The 20449-nt window shown below is 39.7% G+C and overlaps 1 protein-coding gene across 3 annotated transcripts in view; it reads right to left on the reverse strand.

Moving 5' to 3' along the window:
* Positions 1 to 20449, reverse strand: part of LOC137258293 (uncharacterized) — a 41692-nt gene continuing 21243 nt past the window's right edge. For 2 of the 3 annotated variants that reach the window (XM_067795924.1, XM_067795926.1), the window contains one exon: positions 1 to 7546. In XM_067795924.1, the coding sequence (XP_067652025.1) occupies positions 6479 to 7546 (1068 nt within the window). In that variant the 3' untranslated portion in view covers positions 1 to 6478. Of the gene's footprint in view, positions 7547 to 19373; positions 19450 to 20449 lie in introns of those variants that run through there. The other variant, XM_067795925.1, reaches the window with a different exon arrangement.

Below are 20449 nucleotides of genomic sequence, written 5' to 3' on the forward strand. Positions count from 1 at the left end.
TAGAAATGTGGCACATATTTATTACACACAAAAAAACATATAACATTACCAACATGACAAGATATGTAAATATGAAAAACAATTTGAATCCGGAGTAATGAGGGATGGAATGTTTTGTTAATATACTGACTGTACAAATTAAACATAGGTCTCAATACATCGACTTAAACACTAGATTGACCTTTAAAGAAATTAAATGCATCAAGTACACAGTTGTGAAAGTTTAAAAGAATGTTTAATTCTCCTGATTTGATTCTTGTTATTATTTTGGTATATATATATATATATATAACATATATATATATATAACACATCATCCATTTTTTCCCTTAAAAATATGACTGTAGTTAGTGAGTATAGTATACGCCGCTCTCAACAGTAGTCCAGATACATAGCGGCAGTCTGTAGATGATCGAGTCTGAATCAGACAATCCACTGATCAACAACATGAGCATCGATCTACGCAACTGGCATACGATCTCCCCACATTCTGTTGTACAGTGAAAATTGACGTGTGGCAACCAAGTCAGCGAGCTTCACCACTCGATCCCATCGCGTTAGTCGCCTCTTACGACAAGCATTAGTTTCTGAAGATCCATTCCAACCCGGATCTTCACTGGTTTGTTGAAGTAAGTCGGAGAGGCTTACATTTATGAAGTAATTCAAGTCGAATAGCAAAACAATATTTTCAAAGGTAAACATTTGTATCGGCATACAATTATCTTAATATGTAGGTCATATCAGTTGATGAATTTATTATGCATATGATCCCGACGACGCTGCTGTTATGACGCATTCTTGTGATACATCGTGGTCAGATGTGCTCGAGACCTTTTATCGCGCAGTATTAACCAGGAACAGATAAAGTGCGCTTTGATTACAATACCATCCACATTCAGTTTCAGACGTAGTCTAAAATGTGTACACACATTACCGTTATTTCGCTTTTAAATATTAAAGCAATAATGTTGTTTGTAATACCGATTTAAAAAATTCATATGAGTATATCTGGCTAATACGTCCCTTTAAGGATACAACAGAGCGATACAAATGAGTGGCGTAACACGTGATCTTAAAACGTCATAATGAATGCCTGCTAAACAAAGGGGGAAAAGCCGTAATTACCACCTAAAATTAATGCGTACAAACAGACTAAGCAGCCGCTGCAGTTAACGCTCAATGACTACCTTTCATTCAACGGTCGGTTTTTATAGACCAAACAAGAATTCGAATTTTAAATAAATCGAAACTTCCAGTTATCCCCTAAGTTAATACATGCCTATTATGTTAATACATTTTCAGACCGACTGCAAACGTGACGCGTTTTATTCTCAGCTGATGTTCTACCTCATTAAAATTTAAATTCAAAAGCATATCTGAACATCGTCTTTGGGTTGACTTGTACCAATATACTAACAAGTGTGCAGATTTGTGTGTCTAATTTTCTTGTGAATATGTATACGGTCCCAAATATATTACGTACCTTATCTGTTAACGCATATTAGTGTACATTGAACAGCTGTGTGAACATAAACTCCGAGTTTGTATCTGATACTTCTCTCCATCGTGTTTCGGATACAGGTTTGTCGTTTAACGCCACACTCAGCAATATTCAAGCTACATCACTTCAGTCGGCACAGAGTTGAATCTGGGCCAGACAATAGTGTGACGGACATCACGAACGACGAAATAAAATGGCATGTGTCAACCGTCCAGATTTATTTACAGACCGCTGTCACATCGCCATTAGTAATACATGTTCACTACTGATCTTGACCGAGTGTGTATAGTTTTATGCCGCTTTTAGCAAAAGTTCAGCACTATCAAGGAGGGGGTCACCTGAGATGGGTTCAACTTTACCAGGTAGGGAATCGAGCCCGGTCTTCAGTGTAACGAGCTCGAGAGAACACTTTAACCACAAAGGCTAAAGGAGCTTTATTCAACAACTACATACAACCCGTGATGCATTGATGAAGTGTTGAGCTGTGTTACGTTACGTTGATAAATTAATCAGATGTTACTCCAGAAAACAAATGACAAGTAATGGCCACTGGCAACCTGTTACAAAACTTCTAACTTCAAACTTCAACATGATAGCGCCTGATGATGGTCTTTCCATAACCGTTTATACATCACAAACAATAAAATAATCAGACGGCAAATCAGATGGAGATAAATGTTTAACATGATTATGACAAAATGGAATTAATCCAGAGCAAAATCCCGCTGAAAAGTGAAAGCTGACCTGAAAAGATTCTCTGAAAGAAAAGCAAAGGAATAAGATACGTTGCATTTAATGATAGGCGTCCTCGAACCTCGTTCTGACGTGGGCCGTTCAGCCTCTTTCTCAAAACAGTTAGGAAATCTCGCGAGATCAGGATATTCCTCACGCGAGGATATGGGTGATGTGTGCCCTGTGCAATGGCCATGTTCTACCTTATACAATTAAAGAAGTAAGAGAGATACCTGATACTAAACAATTGTAACCACATGATACATGCGTGGGCTGTAACTGGGATACGGAAGCGCTGAATTGGACGTTATTCTCAGTTGAGTTCAACGACTCGTTGAACAATATTTCAGTCATGGTGGGTCTGTTTGATGAGGAGGAAAATATCAGCAGCGACGCAACCTAGAATCTGAGTCAGCTAGCGAGCTTTCCTCTGCACAGCCAATTTGACATTACCCACTGCAAATAAATACCATGCTACTACACGCACTGAAATGCATGTACATTTGTTTTTAAAAATACTGCCTTTCTGAAAAGGTAGAGGGATTGCACCTGTCCTTTATTTGAACCCTTGACTCCAGCGGATTCCTATGAATTTACGTTTCAAGCACACGTAAGGGAGATTAGTCTGGACGACTTCAATTACAGCATTTTAGATTACTGCACGATTTGTGCTCAATAACCTAAGAGAAGAGTGGCAGATTACATTTGAAGACTGAAATAGGGAATTCAACAATACAACAGCGTACAAGTCAGTGAAAATAATGTTATTCTGTCAGTATACAAAGTGTGAGGATGCAACGAAGGCACTCGTGTGTATCACAGGTGCTACAGGGACCACCTAAGGGTACATGATACCTGGTACTGTGGGGTACATGATACTTGGTACTGTGGGGTACATGATACCTGGTACTGTGGGGTACATGATACCTGGTACTGTGGGGTACATGATCCCTGTCTGGGTTAGTGACAAGAGTGGCGTTACGCATTGCTTTCGTTAACATATGGCCGTTGACAGTCTCGGCAGGGTAGATGAAGACTGATTCTAAAGACTGCCTACTTTTTCTACCATGAAATACTAAATTACATGAAATGACAAGATGAAATACACACTTAAGAACGCAGACTGTTCCCTTCTCTCAATTAAGCAAAACTGGATCAAATAAACAAGACCGGGCGGGACAACTTAGAAATAGCCAGCGAGTCCTAACCTGACACACAGAAGGGAGCAAGCTACAAAGACATATTTTATATCATTGGAAAGATCTCGAGGAGATGAACACGAAAAGTTTATAAACAAACTACAATGATTTATGGCTCGTGCACCTGGGGTTGTTTCGGTGTATTCCATGCGTGGCCGCTCTCTGGCTTGCGCAATTATTAACCGCGGTGTCCACTCAAGGACAACCGAACCGGAACGATGACCGCTTATAGAGACAACCTGATAAATCACCAGTTAACAGGTGTGAATACTCGGTGGTCACTTTGGCATAAATCACTGTTTCTACGAGGCAATTACATTTTCGCGGGTATTGTCACTTTGAACGCTCATGCATTGTCGCATAGGTATTGTTTATCATCTCATCTGGTACGCTGATCTTTTCAGGCATGTTGATGAATTCAAATTACATGTCTTACATTGTTATTATTGTATGTATGTAGTATATGTCGGGTTTCGCCTCTATTCGCCTTCAACCCATATCGCATACAAAAACAATGTAGGCTTATTGGGATTGGAAAATGCACTCCAATACTTTTAAATTAATCTTTCATGACGTGAATCCACTAAGATCGGTTGATCACGCTTAGTGCTTATTACTTGGACTAAACATGAAACTACCACTCACGCAGCAGTATCATTACTTATGCTCTCTAATTTTGTTAAATTAAGATAATTCTGGCACTGAAATATAAAAATTCTGCCAGAAATATATGCAGGAAAAAAAATTCTGCCAGAAACTTCTGCAGAAATGCATTTTCAGAGCCAGTTTGTGAGCTTATTAACACGTGGACACACTGGCAGATAAACTTTTCGTGTTCATCTCCTCGAGACCTTTCCAATGATATAAAATATGTCTTTGTAGCTTGCTCCCTTCTGTGTGTCAAGATAGGACTCGCTGGTCATCCCTAAGTTGTCCCGCCCGGCTTTAAACACTTGAGATTACAATATATCCATTAATCACACCTTGTTTTGAAATATTTTTAACTCAAACAGTGAAACAGTCGAAAATAAAGCCGGAGAAACAAAGGGGCTTGCCATCTGCGATATGTAATAATTCAGAGCAACCAATGAGTCATTGACAGTAGTATGAATGATGTTACTGATACGTAATGAGATAATATATGACAAAATATCCTGCCTTCAGTCGGAACAGAAACATATTGCAGGAGTAGACAGATCCGTATGGCTGTCGATGAAAATTTCCGTAACATACTACTCATCAAAGGTTTACACTCATTAGTGTAAATGTAGTCAGTTACTTTGTCAACTAAAATACATTTTGCAAAATATCACATACTGTTTAAAGTTATCGTTTGCGCATGAACTAATGTATCGTAGCGTTGAAAAGATTACTGTCATGAGTTCAATAAATGATGAAACTCCGTGAAACTTGCCGATTTCTGAAAACTTTACACCAAAACGCAGCAGTTCACATGCACAATATTTGCAATAATTACAATATTCAGCAATTTGAGGCATGATCTTCATGCAGTTCATCTGCATAAGGAGGTGTGCAGTTGGTTCGCCCATGTTAGAGGTGACCTTCAGCTTCGATGTGATCGCACGCGCGTGCGTGCGTGTATGTGTGAGTGCCTGTAACATATTGAGAGTGCTTTATGGTAGTCTAAACTTTTGATGAGTAGTATATTATCCCTGTCCTCTTACAAATCAGCTAATAGAATTGCGAATTCAATTAAAGTTGGGTACACCATCCCTCCATTTACAAAGTTGAACAGTCCGATTCATATTTTGAGAGTATAGTTATGCTCTGTTTATCCGCAACACTTACGCCGCATCAGTTGATTAAAAAATGTCGGCTCACTGCAACAGCCTGCATATTCATTTCATTATAGAAATAATACGCTCTGTGCTGTGGCATAAATAGCTCAATATTCAGTAAATACTAAATTACCTGACCTTGTGCCTATATCACGAATATTATGACATCAGAATATAAACGGACTCAGAGGGGCATTTGAATCAAGGTTCAAATGAACGAATGGCACCTTAAAATGATCGTTCACATGTTTAGAGAGACAATCTTAACCGTCTCATCTAACGTGATATCGCGATATCGTGTTCTTAATCACCTAGTACGTTGAAGAAACATAGCAGCGATTGATCGAGTGAGTGAGTGAGTGAGTGAATAAAGTTTCACATCCGTTTTTTAGCATTATTCCAGTAACATCACGGCGAGGGAAACCAGCTTTAGACTTTATACATTGCGATTTCGGGTTTCCCCAGCTGTGATGTTGCGGAAACATTGCTATAAGCGGCGCAAAACAATACTCTTTTCCGAGCTACGAACGTGCCCCGTCATTAGTTAGGATTATTGCTTTGTACATCACCACAGAGTCAAACCTAGCACTCTCTGGATTTAAGGTGCCTTAAATCATCACAAAGAGAAGATGATTTCAAACCTACGCTGGTTAATAACCAAATTATAATCTTTCCATGATGACAAAAGGGGCAGACGATTTTCGATTATTTGAGCGATATTTTGAAGCACACTCCACACGATTTAAGCCTTGAAGCCAAAATCTAGTCACAAGATGGCTCAACTGCTGCCCAAGAGACCTAAAACTCATAAAACATTGCACTTCAAAGACACTGAACTTTGCATCAAAGTCCGCACAAAAAAAACGAGTTTGTCAAGCACTCCACAAATTCGACCGGCATTTTGGATCATAACAATCAAAATTAGGTTCACAATTTGCATCGCGCTTCACAAAGTATAACCATGTTCTACCTTTTAACGATCTCGTCCAACTACCCATATCACCATTGTAGCTGGGTGGAAAATGTGAGATTCGATATCTGAAAAAAGGTTCAAATATTTACCATTTAAGATATACTGAACAGCAAAATACACGCAACTCTGACGTTCTGTCAAGTTTTAAACAGAAGACATAAACATGGACGCTTACCGTTATGAGATTTCATTTTGGTTTTCGAAACTTACGTTTCTTTTGTTGTTCAGTATAGGACTTAAGGCTATGCGGCAACATAGTCATTACCCCACCTCCCTACCAACTTGGAATGAACGCCTTCAGATCGTATGGGTTACACGGCGTTACGTTTGCCTTTGAAAAACAATACACATCTTCCTTCTTGCCTCTGTACCAAGCAGCGATGCGGGCAAGGCCGCTCCTGCTGATGACCAGAACATCACATGTGGACAAAATCAACTGGTCCAGTATCACCTTGGCAAAACCATCACACACACTGGCACCATTCGTTCTTTCAACGTGTACAATATTCCCCTCCATGTCCACTATCGTTTTCGGAAACACCGTCTTCGCGGCTTTCCGCACGTCTTCGGAATCTGACGTCACGAATATCCGGTATTTGGAAGCATCATTGTACGGCTTAAGGAAATCCCACACTGCTTTCACACTCTCGAATGAATTGAATTGCTCCGTGTCTGTTGGGACGGTGGGATTCTTACCCAGACGCACTTGCGCACAGGCCAACTTCACCCCCTTTTCTCTGGGTATCCGGGAGGTGAAGTTGGACAATCTCCGTTCAAGGTTTGGCTTAAGTTTGAATAACTTTTTCAGCGTGTCTGTATACACATCCGCTACTCGCAATTTCCTCATCCATTCCGTTCGGTTGGAGTAACGCGGGTTCTTTATAAGATACTCTACATATTCCATATTACTTGTAAAATACACCACATCCTCTGGAAACTCAGATATGAGATCAAGGGAAGACATTTTCTTTCGCAGGCTGTCCGCATTCTTGTCAATCTCCTTCACGTGTTTCTCGCTCAAGCCGACCAGTTCTTTCGGAGTTATCTCCCATGATTGCAAATTCCCTGCTAGGTGCGTAGACAGAGCACATGGGGTCGTTATCCTAACCCTGAACTTCCGGCCCAACATTTGGGCCAGAACGTAGGCTGAGACGATGCCCTTCTGCCTGTCGGCCCATCCACCGCAAGGGAAGCTGCCATCACACACATAAACAACATACTGGTCAGTGCCGTTTTTCCGCTGGGCTGTCACAAGGCCTATTTCGCCAGTGTAGAACTGTGTGTAGCACAGCAATATGGCTCCAATGAACAGTATCAGCAGCCACAGGGACCTGTACTTCATCTGAAACCATAAAATGCAATATTTACCAAACGTACAACAGAGAGTGAACGCGAGTATGGTTGATGACGCTATTAGCAATATTCCAGCAATATTACGGCGGGGACACAAGTGTGGGTTTTTCACACACTGTACCCCTGTAGGGAATCGAACCTGTATCTTCGCGGACGAGGGAACGCTTTAAGCACGAGACTCTCCAACCATCCCTCATTGTCTGCTGTTGTTGTCAGCGAAAGAATAAGACTGTCAGATTATTTTGATTGTTTCACGGGTGTGCGACAAGGATGTCCACTTAGTCCTTAGTTGTTCTTGACATTTGTCAAAGTGTGATACAGGCCTTTCATGAATAAGGGGTGATCGGCATGGCCCATTTAATTAGTGTGCTATTTTTATCTGCATTTTGGGAGGTATGCGTTATGGGAGTAAATCATCGCAGCAGTCCGGAATTCGCTTAACGCATGCTCTTCACTGCACACACTGTTACTCATCTGTATCTGCAATCAACAGCCAGTGAATATCAGATTTCCGTTATAGCTTTTCGGCCAGTGCTGAATTATAAGTTGTATACTATTTGAAGGTGGGCACGTCGTATCAAAACATATGTTCTCATGTTCATTGAAAGTCCAGATGACAGTTTATTTGTTACAAATAAACACCTATGTCAAAACATTTCATCCAGTATCACAGGGAATATATTGCGCTAATGAGATTTAATTGGACTAAATATGGACAAGACAAACAGCCAGTCTCTGAATGAACATAAATTTACAGAAAATGACAGTTTTGAATTTAAAATCTTAAATATGAGAGTAACCTAGACTTGTCATACATGAAATACCTTTGCATGGGCTGCATCGCGTATCTTTGTTTCAGGGTCTGTATGACATACTAAAAGGCTAAAGATCAAACAGTAAGATACATGCATCTCACCGACCGTTTATAAAACTGTAGATTTAATTTTCGGTACGAAATACAACATAACAACATAGATACAAACATCATCTGAATATATCACGGGTGTTTGCTAGAAGCGTTCCATGAACATATACAGCAATGTGGAGATATGAATCAGGCCAGAAATGTCGCGAATCCCAAACAAAAGTTCACCCTGACTCGTAAACTTATCTTTGACAATGAACTGTTTCATGAATCATCACCCGTGGAAGTCGTTTTGGATAGGAAATCACAATCCACAGGTGATGAGTGAGTGAAAATAGCTTTAGCAATATTCCAGCAATGTCACGTGATAGGGACATGATGGGCATGATACACTGTGCAGGGAGTGGAACCCTGGCGTGACGAATGCTTTAAACACTAGGCAAGGCTACTCTACCGCCCTTATAAGGTACAGGAATGAATCATCCATCGATCGGAAAGTCTTGATCTACTGCGCCATAGTTGGAAAATTGCTGAGAGTGGCGTTAAGCAACAACAGCAGCAAAGGCGGATGCAGCTTTTTGAGAAAAGGATGCACAGTTCATATTTCAACAGTTTTCAAGAGAGCGTCTATGGTCATTGGTCATAGAATAGGCCTTCAGCAACCCATGCTTGCCATAACAGGCAACTATGCTTGTCGTAAGAGGCCACTAACGGGATCGGGTGGTCAGGCTCGCTGACTTGGTTGACACATGTCATCGGTTCCCAGTTGCGCAGATCGATGCTCATGTTGTTGATCGCTGGATTGTCTGGTCCAGACGTGATTAATTACAGACCACCACTATATAGCTGGAATATTGCTAAGTGCAGCGTAAAACTAAACTCACTTACTCACTCACATATACCCAAATCACCACTTATGGACCCACACACACAATACGTAAATGGAACCGAGTATATACATGAAATACACACACAGGACAAAAACAGCAAAATAATACCAAAACAGCTTTGTCTTTGTTAATTCAAAGTTGCATAGTGTCCAGTAATTAACGATAGAAACTAATGCGACAATTTAACATTTCATGCAATACCATATTTAGATGAATCGCCTACTGGGCTAATGTGTGATGATGATCAACAGAGCAATATAAATGTAACAAATGTTATACAATATAAATGTAACAAATGTTATACAACATAAAAATAACAAATGTTATACAATATAAATGTAGCAAATGTTATACAATATAAAAATAACAAATGTTATACAATATAAATGTAACAAATGTTATACTATTAATAACCGGACATGCCAAGACGCAGATCTCAAACATGTCGGACATGACAAGACGCAGATCTTAAACATGTAATTACATCCAATTTCATACACAATTTTACGCGATTTCCAAGGTTATCCGCAATGCAGATCATTAGATCAGTTTTCCCCGGCAAATAAATAAATATAAGACCTGAATGCCTTACTTCCGTCGTTTTCAACGCGTCCTATCAGTCTTCAGACTGACCGGCCATGGGTCGCAAGCCTTGAATAATGTCAAACGACATAGCTGACCCACTGGTTAAAACCAGTGAACGTGCTGAAACACGTCATCAACACACCCTCAGTTTGACAACATTCCCACTTGCGAAAGACCCCGTACCCCTAATAGTGACGCCAGTCCAACAAATGTTCTGCTTGTTGGACTGTTCACGTTGATTGAGATAAAGTGTCTTCGCCATTAGAGGTTGCCTTTTGACTGTGGTTGTTGTGTATGAGTGTGTGCGCGCATACTGACATACACATTTCACACATGATCTTGTTTAAATGGGGGCTAGGGTGGGGAGGTGCAAAACGGTGCCGAATTTATCTATTTGACCCACAAGAGAGTGGCGTTTAAATTACATATAGTCATAATCGTTATCTCGCCCAAATCCAGAAGTCGATATATTCATATTCGAAGTGAATGTACTGTTAGTAATATTCCATAAATACCACGACTGGGGACACTAGAAATGGGTTTCATACACTGTTTCACACAATCGAACCCGTGTCTTCGACGTGAGGTTCGGACGCCTCAAATAGGCTACCTTCGAACTAAGAGTATCCCATTTTTCACACTACGCTAATTATAGTAACACAAGTATTCAGACAGGCATACAGACAGACACTTTATGCGGTAATATATACGGGCTTATGGCCCATTTTATAGTTAATGTTTGAATTAGGTGTATTTATAATGTCACGTGAGCAAAAACTGATCTAGAAATAAATATACGTTTTAATACTGTTGCAACTGCATAGTATTACGTAACAAGAGGATTTGGGGAGTTTCATACATTTACCATTAACATGTTGGGGAGTTTCATAAATTTACCATTAACATGTTGGGGAGTTTCATACATTTACCATTAACATGTTGGGGAGTTTCATAAATTTACCATTAACATGTTGGGGAGTTTCATAAATTTACCATTAACATGTAGGAAGATATTTCTCTATCAGATCTTTATATTTATCACAAACTAACAACATGAGAAATTCATCTTCAATAAAACCCAATTTACAGTTTGAACACTTAATTAGATCAATATCGTCCTGTTTATAAATTCTAGAAAAATTGAACGAACATTGGTTAGCATTCCATGACAGTTCACATGCCATGAACCCATAAATACACCACATTTGGACATCTTCGAACACTTTTCTGGAACTGAGGATAAAATTCAGGTCTTTCCCAGTACCTCAATGGCAGCTATACGCACTTAATTGAAAAGGGTTTAATTCAAGCACTTTAAAATCCAAATACACTACCGTACGCTAGACTCCATATACAGTTCACTACATATAACTAAGTATAACACAGGTATAACTATTGTGTTGTTTGTTTGTTTGTTTGTTTGTTTGTTAGCTTGTTTAACGCCACAGGCAACACTATTCCAGCAGACGACGGTCTGTAATCAAAGATTTTTTTTCAAAATAAACATATATTCACTACACTGATATTTCCAAACAGAAAATGTCACAGCACCATATATATCACCAATTCTCACGAAATGTGCACCATTAAACATAACAAACTTGTGAAAACTTGTGAAATATTTTATTTTGTAAATTAACATGGTGTAAGTACACCATTCTAAAAGTAAACATATGAATATTCAGGACTCAAACTCTGAAAGTAAATTCTGTGCTGTTGGTTATAGCTGACCCCTAATTTTTCTTAGTGTAATTTACGTTACGCACATCGAATGCATTCACATGCCGGTGATTTCTGTATAAAGCAATTACACAGGTCACATTACTGTTCCTTACTACCTGGAGTCAGGATATATGAACAGGACATGTGAATATGTGTTCTGTCATCGGAGATAGGACACAGCTTCATTCAAAACAACAACTTGTGTTCTCAAGAAGTTGTGTGCATGGATAGCATCACTTTCACTTCAGTTAGCCCGAGCCTACATATATCTACCAAACAAACGTTTATATAATGGTAAATCTCAACGCATCAACAAAAACATTGTTTAAAAATCATTTGCGGAATAATGAAAATAACAATTTGTCGACAATTCTGAAAATGTCTTGTAGATTACCACTGTTAGTAACGAAAATTTCAGGTTTCTGAAATACAACGAGACAACAAGAGGAAATGTAATCAAGTAACTAATGAATCATGCTGTAAAGGACATCTAATCAGTTCTGTCAAATATCCCGAAAAAGTCAAATTAACTGTTTTTTGGTATGGTATCGTAAATTACAACACATTTCTGAAACTCTTGGTAATGTCTGCTTCATCATGAGATGTTAGTTTATACGTGCGCCGATAACGACCAATGGCTTGAGGGGGATGGACTGTGCAAAGAATATCCTTAAAGGACACCCAGATTTCATCCAAACGTTGTGGCCACTTGAAATGATTTGATCCTCCAGTTTTCTGCATGAATGATACAAGACAATCACTGTCGTCCGGGTCCACCTCTTAAACCTCTCCAAGATACCAATTTCCTTGATACACAACAGCAATGAAGTCACCACTGTTAGGTACGACTGTGCGAGGGTGATGTGTAGCAGTAGCTTCCTTCTGCTCAGGATCAGTGTGTTCCAGATATGTTGGATGTTCTGATGAAGGCTCTGCTGTATGTTCTACCGGTGGTATCACTAAAGGTTCTGGTGTAATAACACCTGGTCGTGGAGCTGTGGTCTTCAAGATGGAGGAAGGTAACCAGTCAGTGTGGTAATTACCATCCAGACACATAGAACAGTAGCAAGATGTGGGTCTAGCCATAATGTTTCCTTTTGATGTTCCAATGACTGCATGAACCTTCATGGTACCTTTCAACGGGACTGTATCATTAATCAGTTCCTTAAGTTCCTCCCTGACAGCACCGATCTCGTCACTATTAACGAAGACATAGGTGCAGCTTTTGGGGTTCTCAGATCCCCATTTAAAGAAGTCCTCGGCATCCTGGATGACAGACTTCTTCTGTCGAACAGACAACTCCGCCATCCTCTTTGCAGTTCCCCCCACTCCGTCACATGGACCCTTCCCATGCCCTGTTTCAAAGTAGTTCCAGGTTGCAGGTATCCCAAGTAAGTTTTGGTGGTCAGATATTAAGAAGAAGACAGTTTTGTTGCGATACTGGGAGGACGGGCTGTCTGTCCAATAATGGATCCACTGAAGATCGCCAATATCCTTCTTGAGTTTTGGAATTAAACGTTTCAGAAATGAGAAGACAGTTCCTGCATTGTGTCCGATGTCATCTGAAACAAACATGTAGCTCGTGTGTTTCAGTTCCCCTGATGCTGATCTGTAATATACCACAGTTGGATGCAGAGTGATAGAGCAGGCATTCCAGTAAGCACTCTGGATTTCATCAGCGTTATAACAGGTATAATTCTCTGCAAAAATCCATCTGGACAATAACATGTCCCGAACGAAGTTCTTGTTTCAGATCATTTAGTGCTTTGTACTGCTCCTTTATTCTGACTGAATGTTCGAGAAACTCAGCAGTGTTTTTGTGGACAAAGGAACAAAAGTCTGTCTTGCTAAGATGCCTTTCAATCACTTTCATCCTCTTCTTGCCATCACCACAATCAACTTTTTGCCACTGCTCGAAGGCAACATCTCTCTCTTGGATACAGGACAAGAGAGAATTCAAATCAATCTCCTTAACCTTTCTGGCATAATCTTCTGGATTAGGTGGAACATCAACCCCTGCAGTTCTAGCAGCTTTCAGAAGCAGAGCCATGTTTTGATGTTTTTGGCACAGGCATCTGTTTTTTGATGTGTACTTTGTGAGTGAAAAATGTCTGGGACGCAGGCGGCAGAATGTAGCAAAGGACATTTTCCATTCCTGTGATGTGTACTTCAAGAACAAGTTCTTCAGATTGTCTGTCAATACTTTACGTTGTCTAGTTTCATCATCAATTTTCTTTTTGTCTGCCTTCCCTGGCATCTGTCGACTGTTGTCGTCTCTAGACAAAAAGTGTTCAACTGACATCTTTGCCTTTTCATGCAGGACCTGCAAGCGCCGTTTCTTTTGAACAAAGCATGTTTTGGAGCTAATACGAAGAGTTCTTCTGTTCATGCCTACATTCCGACTAAGAGCACGTTTCATTCGGTATTTCTTCACAATTTCGCCTGAGACAATCTGGTTAATCACTTGTTTTCCCTTTATGCCAGTCTCCTGCCTGGCACATTTCAGCACATCACTTACAACGTTGGCCAGGAGTAGTTTTTTCACAATAACTTTAGGCAGTTTTGATGGACTAATGCCGCTGTTCCTTAATTCTCCATCAGTTCTCTTTCTAGGTGTAACATTAGATGAAGATTCAGATGACTTGCTTGCAACTGGATCGATTTGGACAGCTGTCATATTCTTCATCGTCCTCTCGTACCTCTTGCTGACCCTTTTATACTTTCTCATCAAATCTCTATTCGTGGCTGTGAGCTTGTTGATTTGTTTCCTCTGTCTGGCAGATATCCTGCTAATCCTTGTTCTTGTCCTGGTCCTGTCTGGAGAGACAAAGGGTAACCGTACCACTAGTGGATTTGGAGTGGGAACCGTGCAGCTCACTTGATTTTCATCCTCTTCTAACTCTGATCTCACAGTAGAATTATGACCCGCAGTATCTCCTTCCTTTACTTCTCTTTTCTTCTGTCTGTGCTTCTGAACCCACCTCAGGACATCTTGACGTCTCTTTCTTACATCTTTCTGTGATCTTTCCGATATTGGAACATAATATTTTCTCATTCGTTCTCTCTCCTTTCTGTGATAATTCTCCCCTTCTTTCTCTCTCTTTCTCCTTCTGTAGTCTCTCTGAATCTCGGCCCTTGTCTTTCCCATGTTCCCTCTGCAAAGATGTAAGCATTAAGTGAACTTTGTGTCATTGTGTACTCAAAAGGAATAAACAATCGAAAGTGTAAGCTTCGTTACAATGCATGTAATGTTCGTTGTTTAGAAAACGCAAAACAAAACCTGATAGGTTTCGTACATATAAGGCTAAATATCGTCAATGAAAACAGACAATAGCCTGGAGGACGTGTTCCAGCTTAGAAATATGGACTTACATGTCTCTGCAGCTTTTGAATTGGACGGGAATACCTTATTCTGAAATATTTGTAATCTTCGTTACTCATCCTTACTACACTGTGTAGTATAAATAAACGCCTTCTTTGTGCCGCATATATATAAAAACATTAAGTTCATTGCATAAAGGGCTATACGAAACCACAACCAAGGGACTTTCAACAATAATCCTTCAACAGTGTAGATGTAAGTGTGTTTCAAAAGTCCAGTCATCCGTAATCACGTTACCATCAGTGTGCTTGCTGCACTGTCTAATATTTCCAAAAACTACAAATAGGAAAGGACTTTATGTATGAACAAAAAACCTATGATGGTATACAGATATACATTGACAACTTTACATACCTTTTCGTTGGTCGATAGTCAATCAGAGAACACCTTCTGTCATTCAACTTTTTCAAAATCGTATTCTTCACGTAAAAGTGTAATGGCCGCTCTAAACCGCGATTTTCACAAAGGGATGTAACTCCCATTTGCACAAGGAAACATTCCCGTCATGCATACCATCATAAACCAGGATCTTGGATACAAGGTCTGAAATGTGGTAACGAAAATTACATCACGAAAATTACACTTGTAATTTATTTAACTTGTCATTTTCAAATAATGTGTCATTTGACTCCAATCAGGGCATAAGGTATGTGTATATTGGTCATCAATTCCATACATGGGGTGGAGACACCTGCAGACTGTGCGATACTGACAGCAGGCCAGTATCGTAGATTACAGGCTTAAAACAAACCTCTCTTCCAGTAACTATAGGCACAGCGGCAAAGAAAAGCATCTTTAAGGGATGAAATTACAGCCTACATATGAATTTGTTGAGCATTTTGCAAATTCTTTGACCATTATGTATCTTTTACTTTGTACTTTTTACATGTTTAAATTCAAAACAAAAAAATGTATCGAAGATTACAGAAAATTGGGGACAACATGTCAACGCACGCATTTTTTTTCTTGTGGTGAGGTGTTTGAAAGAGGTATATGTCTGTCAATATTACATGCACCGAAGGTCTCCCCTGAAATACAGTGAATATAGTGATCAAGCGATAAGGACTTATTAGACTACCCCCATTGTGCGACATGGGTAAAATGAGTGAAATGAGGTGTTTATAATGATAAGTATTGTGCTAAACACTAAATGTACGTACCCTATGAGTATGAATAAGTGGCTCTACGTGTAACTTTGTGATGAAAGTCATAGTAAAGCCCAAGAAAGCACATATAATTAACTTAAATGTCATCGACACGACATTACACCATTGGTGCACATTTCGTGAGAATTGGTGTATATAGTCCTTTGCAAATGATAAGCCCACACAGTCACGCACTTGTAACCATAATCTAAGTGTCGAGGTTGGTTGGTGATTGTTGGCTTGGTACCGTTAGAGACATCAGGACTGTTAATTGCGGTATGCCGTCAGCTACAGCCAATACATTTAACTACCTGTCTAACTGTGAAGTTTTCCATGAATCCAGATTCAAATTGGGTTCAAATGCATAAATACAGTTCCACAATATTAAAAAATACATTTATACGAAATCAAGAACCTTGCACAATTCATATGTATAATACATATCTTGAGTGTGACTATATATATGTGTGGTGACTTTGCACGCTTACGCGTTTATTTATCTGTTACTGTTCGAATGTTCATACAGATTTTCAAGCAAAATGTCTTTATATCGCAAAAGGAGTTTCAATAACCATTATCACTATTTCCATTCGATATTTGATAACCTATCTAAATTATGTCCACACAGCCACAAGGAAATTTTTACTCCAACCCGACCAGTTTCGAGCGCTGAAATAGACGAAACGTGATTGGTTGACGCTGAGCTAATTAGAATTGATGGTAGACATCTCCAAGTTGACGATGGATTTGGATTTTACGTAGAAAACGACTCTGAGGGTTAAATGAAATCTGATGTTTTTATTTGTATGAAGAATCGAGTCGACAATGACCGAACTGAGGGTCCAGTACTGAATATTGACTCGAGGTCGGGGTGATCACATGAATCGTTGCAGGCTAGCTATTCTCGAAACATTCACAGCCTTACGAACCTCTTAAGCCCATTCTCAACACAATGGCTACGATCAAAGTTACGAATTCTTAGGGCTACGAACGTTTCGAGAATAAGAGCCCAGGCCTACAAATATCAGTGAAAAATAACCGATCGCGACATATTTTATAAAAATCTTTTTCCTGGTTTTGGTTTAACTAAGACCAAGCCATGCTCCAGGGCTGTACTGAATATTAAGCGATTGGCCGTATGTTTCAATATTGTCATTCTATACCTTAAAATGGCAAGTTGGACGCTAGTCCGTTAGGACAATGTGCTGTTTTTATATATACGTTTTGGAAAATATCATTCAAACAATTACTTGTTATCTCAAAGACATGTACAAGTCTAGCTGTGACGCTAAAGTTTATGATAATGCTTCTTCACACGTCTGTAGGTTCAGGAGTTATGTAAATCTCCAGCCCCGTTCTGTAAACGTAAACATGTAGAAGTAATCTAACCAGCACCATGAGGGAAAGAAGATAACAAACCCTGGAAAAGTGATGTTGATTACGTGTACATTACTGATACTATTTACCTGCAGACTTGTGCAAGCCTAGCTTCAAGGTCAAATTCTATGATAACATATCACATGTCTTTATGTGTTATGTGAAGTTCTTCCCTCTTCTGTAAATGCAAACACGTTAAAGTAATGCTACCAGCATCATTAAAAAATGAAGATAACAAACCCTGGACGTGCAATGTTGACTACGTCGATAAATATTGACAAGTTTCATGATCATAAATACTGCAGTATGTACCCCTATAAATATGGTCACAAAACGCATCTTAAAGTGGATTTGAAATACAGACCGACAAATATATACGTTCACTAAAACTCTTTTAAGAAAATATACCACTCGATAAAAGTTGGGGTTATGTACCACACAGCGTATTACCATAGGCATAGATATATCAGTAAATAATCAGTATTCACGGTTTGGTAGGAGAATTGTTTATACCGTGTGTGGCACGTGACGTTGCTAGGATACGTATATTGTGTAGATATTAATAATCTGAGCACAGTCAACACTGGTGTTGTCAAGGTATAATGAATAAGGTTAGGGAGGGAGTTCATTCTTAACCGCTTTTAGCAATTTTCCAGTAATATAACGGCGGGGGACGCACTAGACGCACTTACTAAAACTAGACGCACTCACAATAAGTGACTGACGGAATCAGGTGGTCAAGCCCGCTGGCATGGCTGATTTTACGTCATCATATACAAATTGTATATGACGATGTTCACTCTATTCGGGTAGAGACTTGATTAATTACTGACCGTCGCAGTACAGTTGGAATGTTGTTAGGTGCAGCGTTTAAGAGCAAACAAACAAACAAACAAACAAATCAATTATTCGCGATGTAGACCTACTGTAGCTGACTTCCAGTTTCAGTGAAACTCGTACATGTTGTAACGAGAGCGGGATAAACTCCCTCACTATAATGCGAGTCGTGCATCACTTATTAGATTAAACGCTTGCTGTTTCACTATACATTATCCGGTCGAAGCAGAACGCTCGTGACTGAAATATCCCTGATCCCGGAACCATGTCTAACGTATCCATGCTAGCCTTATCAAGCAACTCAGTTCTGACCATAAAACCTAAAAAGTGAAAGTCATTTATTTCACAAGACAATCACGCCTACTTTCCAATATGGCGGAAGGATTGTGTTATCCAGCTGAAATTTAAAATGCATACAAATACGAGATATATGTGACTCTAATTCGATACTAAATATATCGAATTCGAGATACCTCGTGTGTGTGTACAGTTTTCATTTCATCGAGTTTATCCAGTACTCGTTACAACTTATAATATATATTTATTTAATACTTATTTACTTATAACTCCTGGAAATTTTGTCAGAGTACTGGATTTAATCCTTTTGCTTAGCTGGAGTGAACTAATTAATCGAGCCGAGACTTCTTTTTTACCAACTCTATAATAGAGTGGGCATTTTGCTTTTAAACATAACTTCCGTTTGACCCTAGAGCCGTGATTTAATCACGTTGTTGTTGTTGTTGTTGTTGTTGTTGTTGTTCTTGTTGAACTCCTCTGACAAAATTCCAACAGTCCCTAGTGACACTGCCGCAATGTCTATTGCATTTACTGTTATATAACAGTACGATGACAACAAAACGTTACAACGGTAACACAACGCTATGGAAATGAAACTCCGGTCACGAGTTGGGCGACGTTGGAACAGTAATCCAATACGCACATATATGATAATATGTTAATGTCAATATTGTACTGATTGTATACAAATGGTAGAGTGACAGTTACGGGCTCACCTCATCTCTAAGTCGCAGTGTTATGATCATCCCATGCCTGATGCAGCAACAGACAAATGAAACCGACCCCCCTGTGATCCTGCGCATCACGACAAGTACTACAAAACAACTGTAGCTGATATGACACGCTGAGCCTATTTACACCCAGCCGACTGTGCGAGTCGATATGTCGGCAATGATGATTTTTCAGTTTTGTCGCAACGTGTTAAATGGATGCATGTGGGTGAGTGAATTTAGTTTTATGCTGCTTTTAGCAATATCCAAGCAACACCACGGCTGGGGGACGCCAGAAATCGGCTTCTGAAATCACATACTACTCATGTGGGGAATCGAAGCCGGTATTTGTAGTGATGAGCGAACGCGTTAACCACTAGGCTACCCCGCTCGCCTCCTGGATGCACGTGAAAGCAGACTGGATTAAAAATGTGTAACACTTTATTCTCACTAGCATCATATATTTACGTGTTTTTCCGTCAAACTCTGGGGTTTATACTCTCCTGGGTTAAATGTGCATACACTTCAGTGAAAGAGCAAATAGTTATGTCAGTATTGTAGAATATTTGATCACTTAAAAGTGTGCCAGATTGTGAGCGTGGTTTTACACCGCTTTTAGCAATATTCCTGCAATATCATATGCATATACCTGCAATGTCATGTATGGGGCAGACCAGAAATAGGTTTCACATATTGTGCATATGTGGGGAATAGAACCCGGGTCTTTGGCGTGACGTGCGGACGCTTTAACGACTAGACAACCCCCTGTCTCTGTGTAAGCTTGTGAAGAATTGACTATTCACATCACGACGGCTGTATGCATGACCACAACCTGGCTTTTACCGTCCTATCCAGCAGCTTAACACAATAGTCACAACACATTCTGAAACAAACACCCCGATACAGACAGCTTAACACAATAGTCACAACACATTCTGAAACAAACACCCCGATACTGACAGCTTAACACAAAAGTCCCAATACATTCTGAAACAAACACCCCGATACAGACAGCTTAACACAATAGTCCCAATACATTCTGAAACAAACACCCCGATACAGACAGCTTAACACAATAGTCC

Source organism: Haliotis asinina, chromosome 12 (assembly GCF_037392515.1).
Source record: "Haliotis asinina isolate JCU_RB_2024 chromosome 12, JCU_Hal_asi_v2, whole genome shotgun sequence".
NCBI lineage: Eukaryota > Metazoa > Mollusca > Gastropoda > Lepetellida > Haliotidae > Haliotis > Haliotis asinina.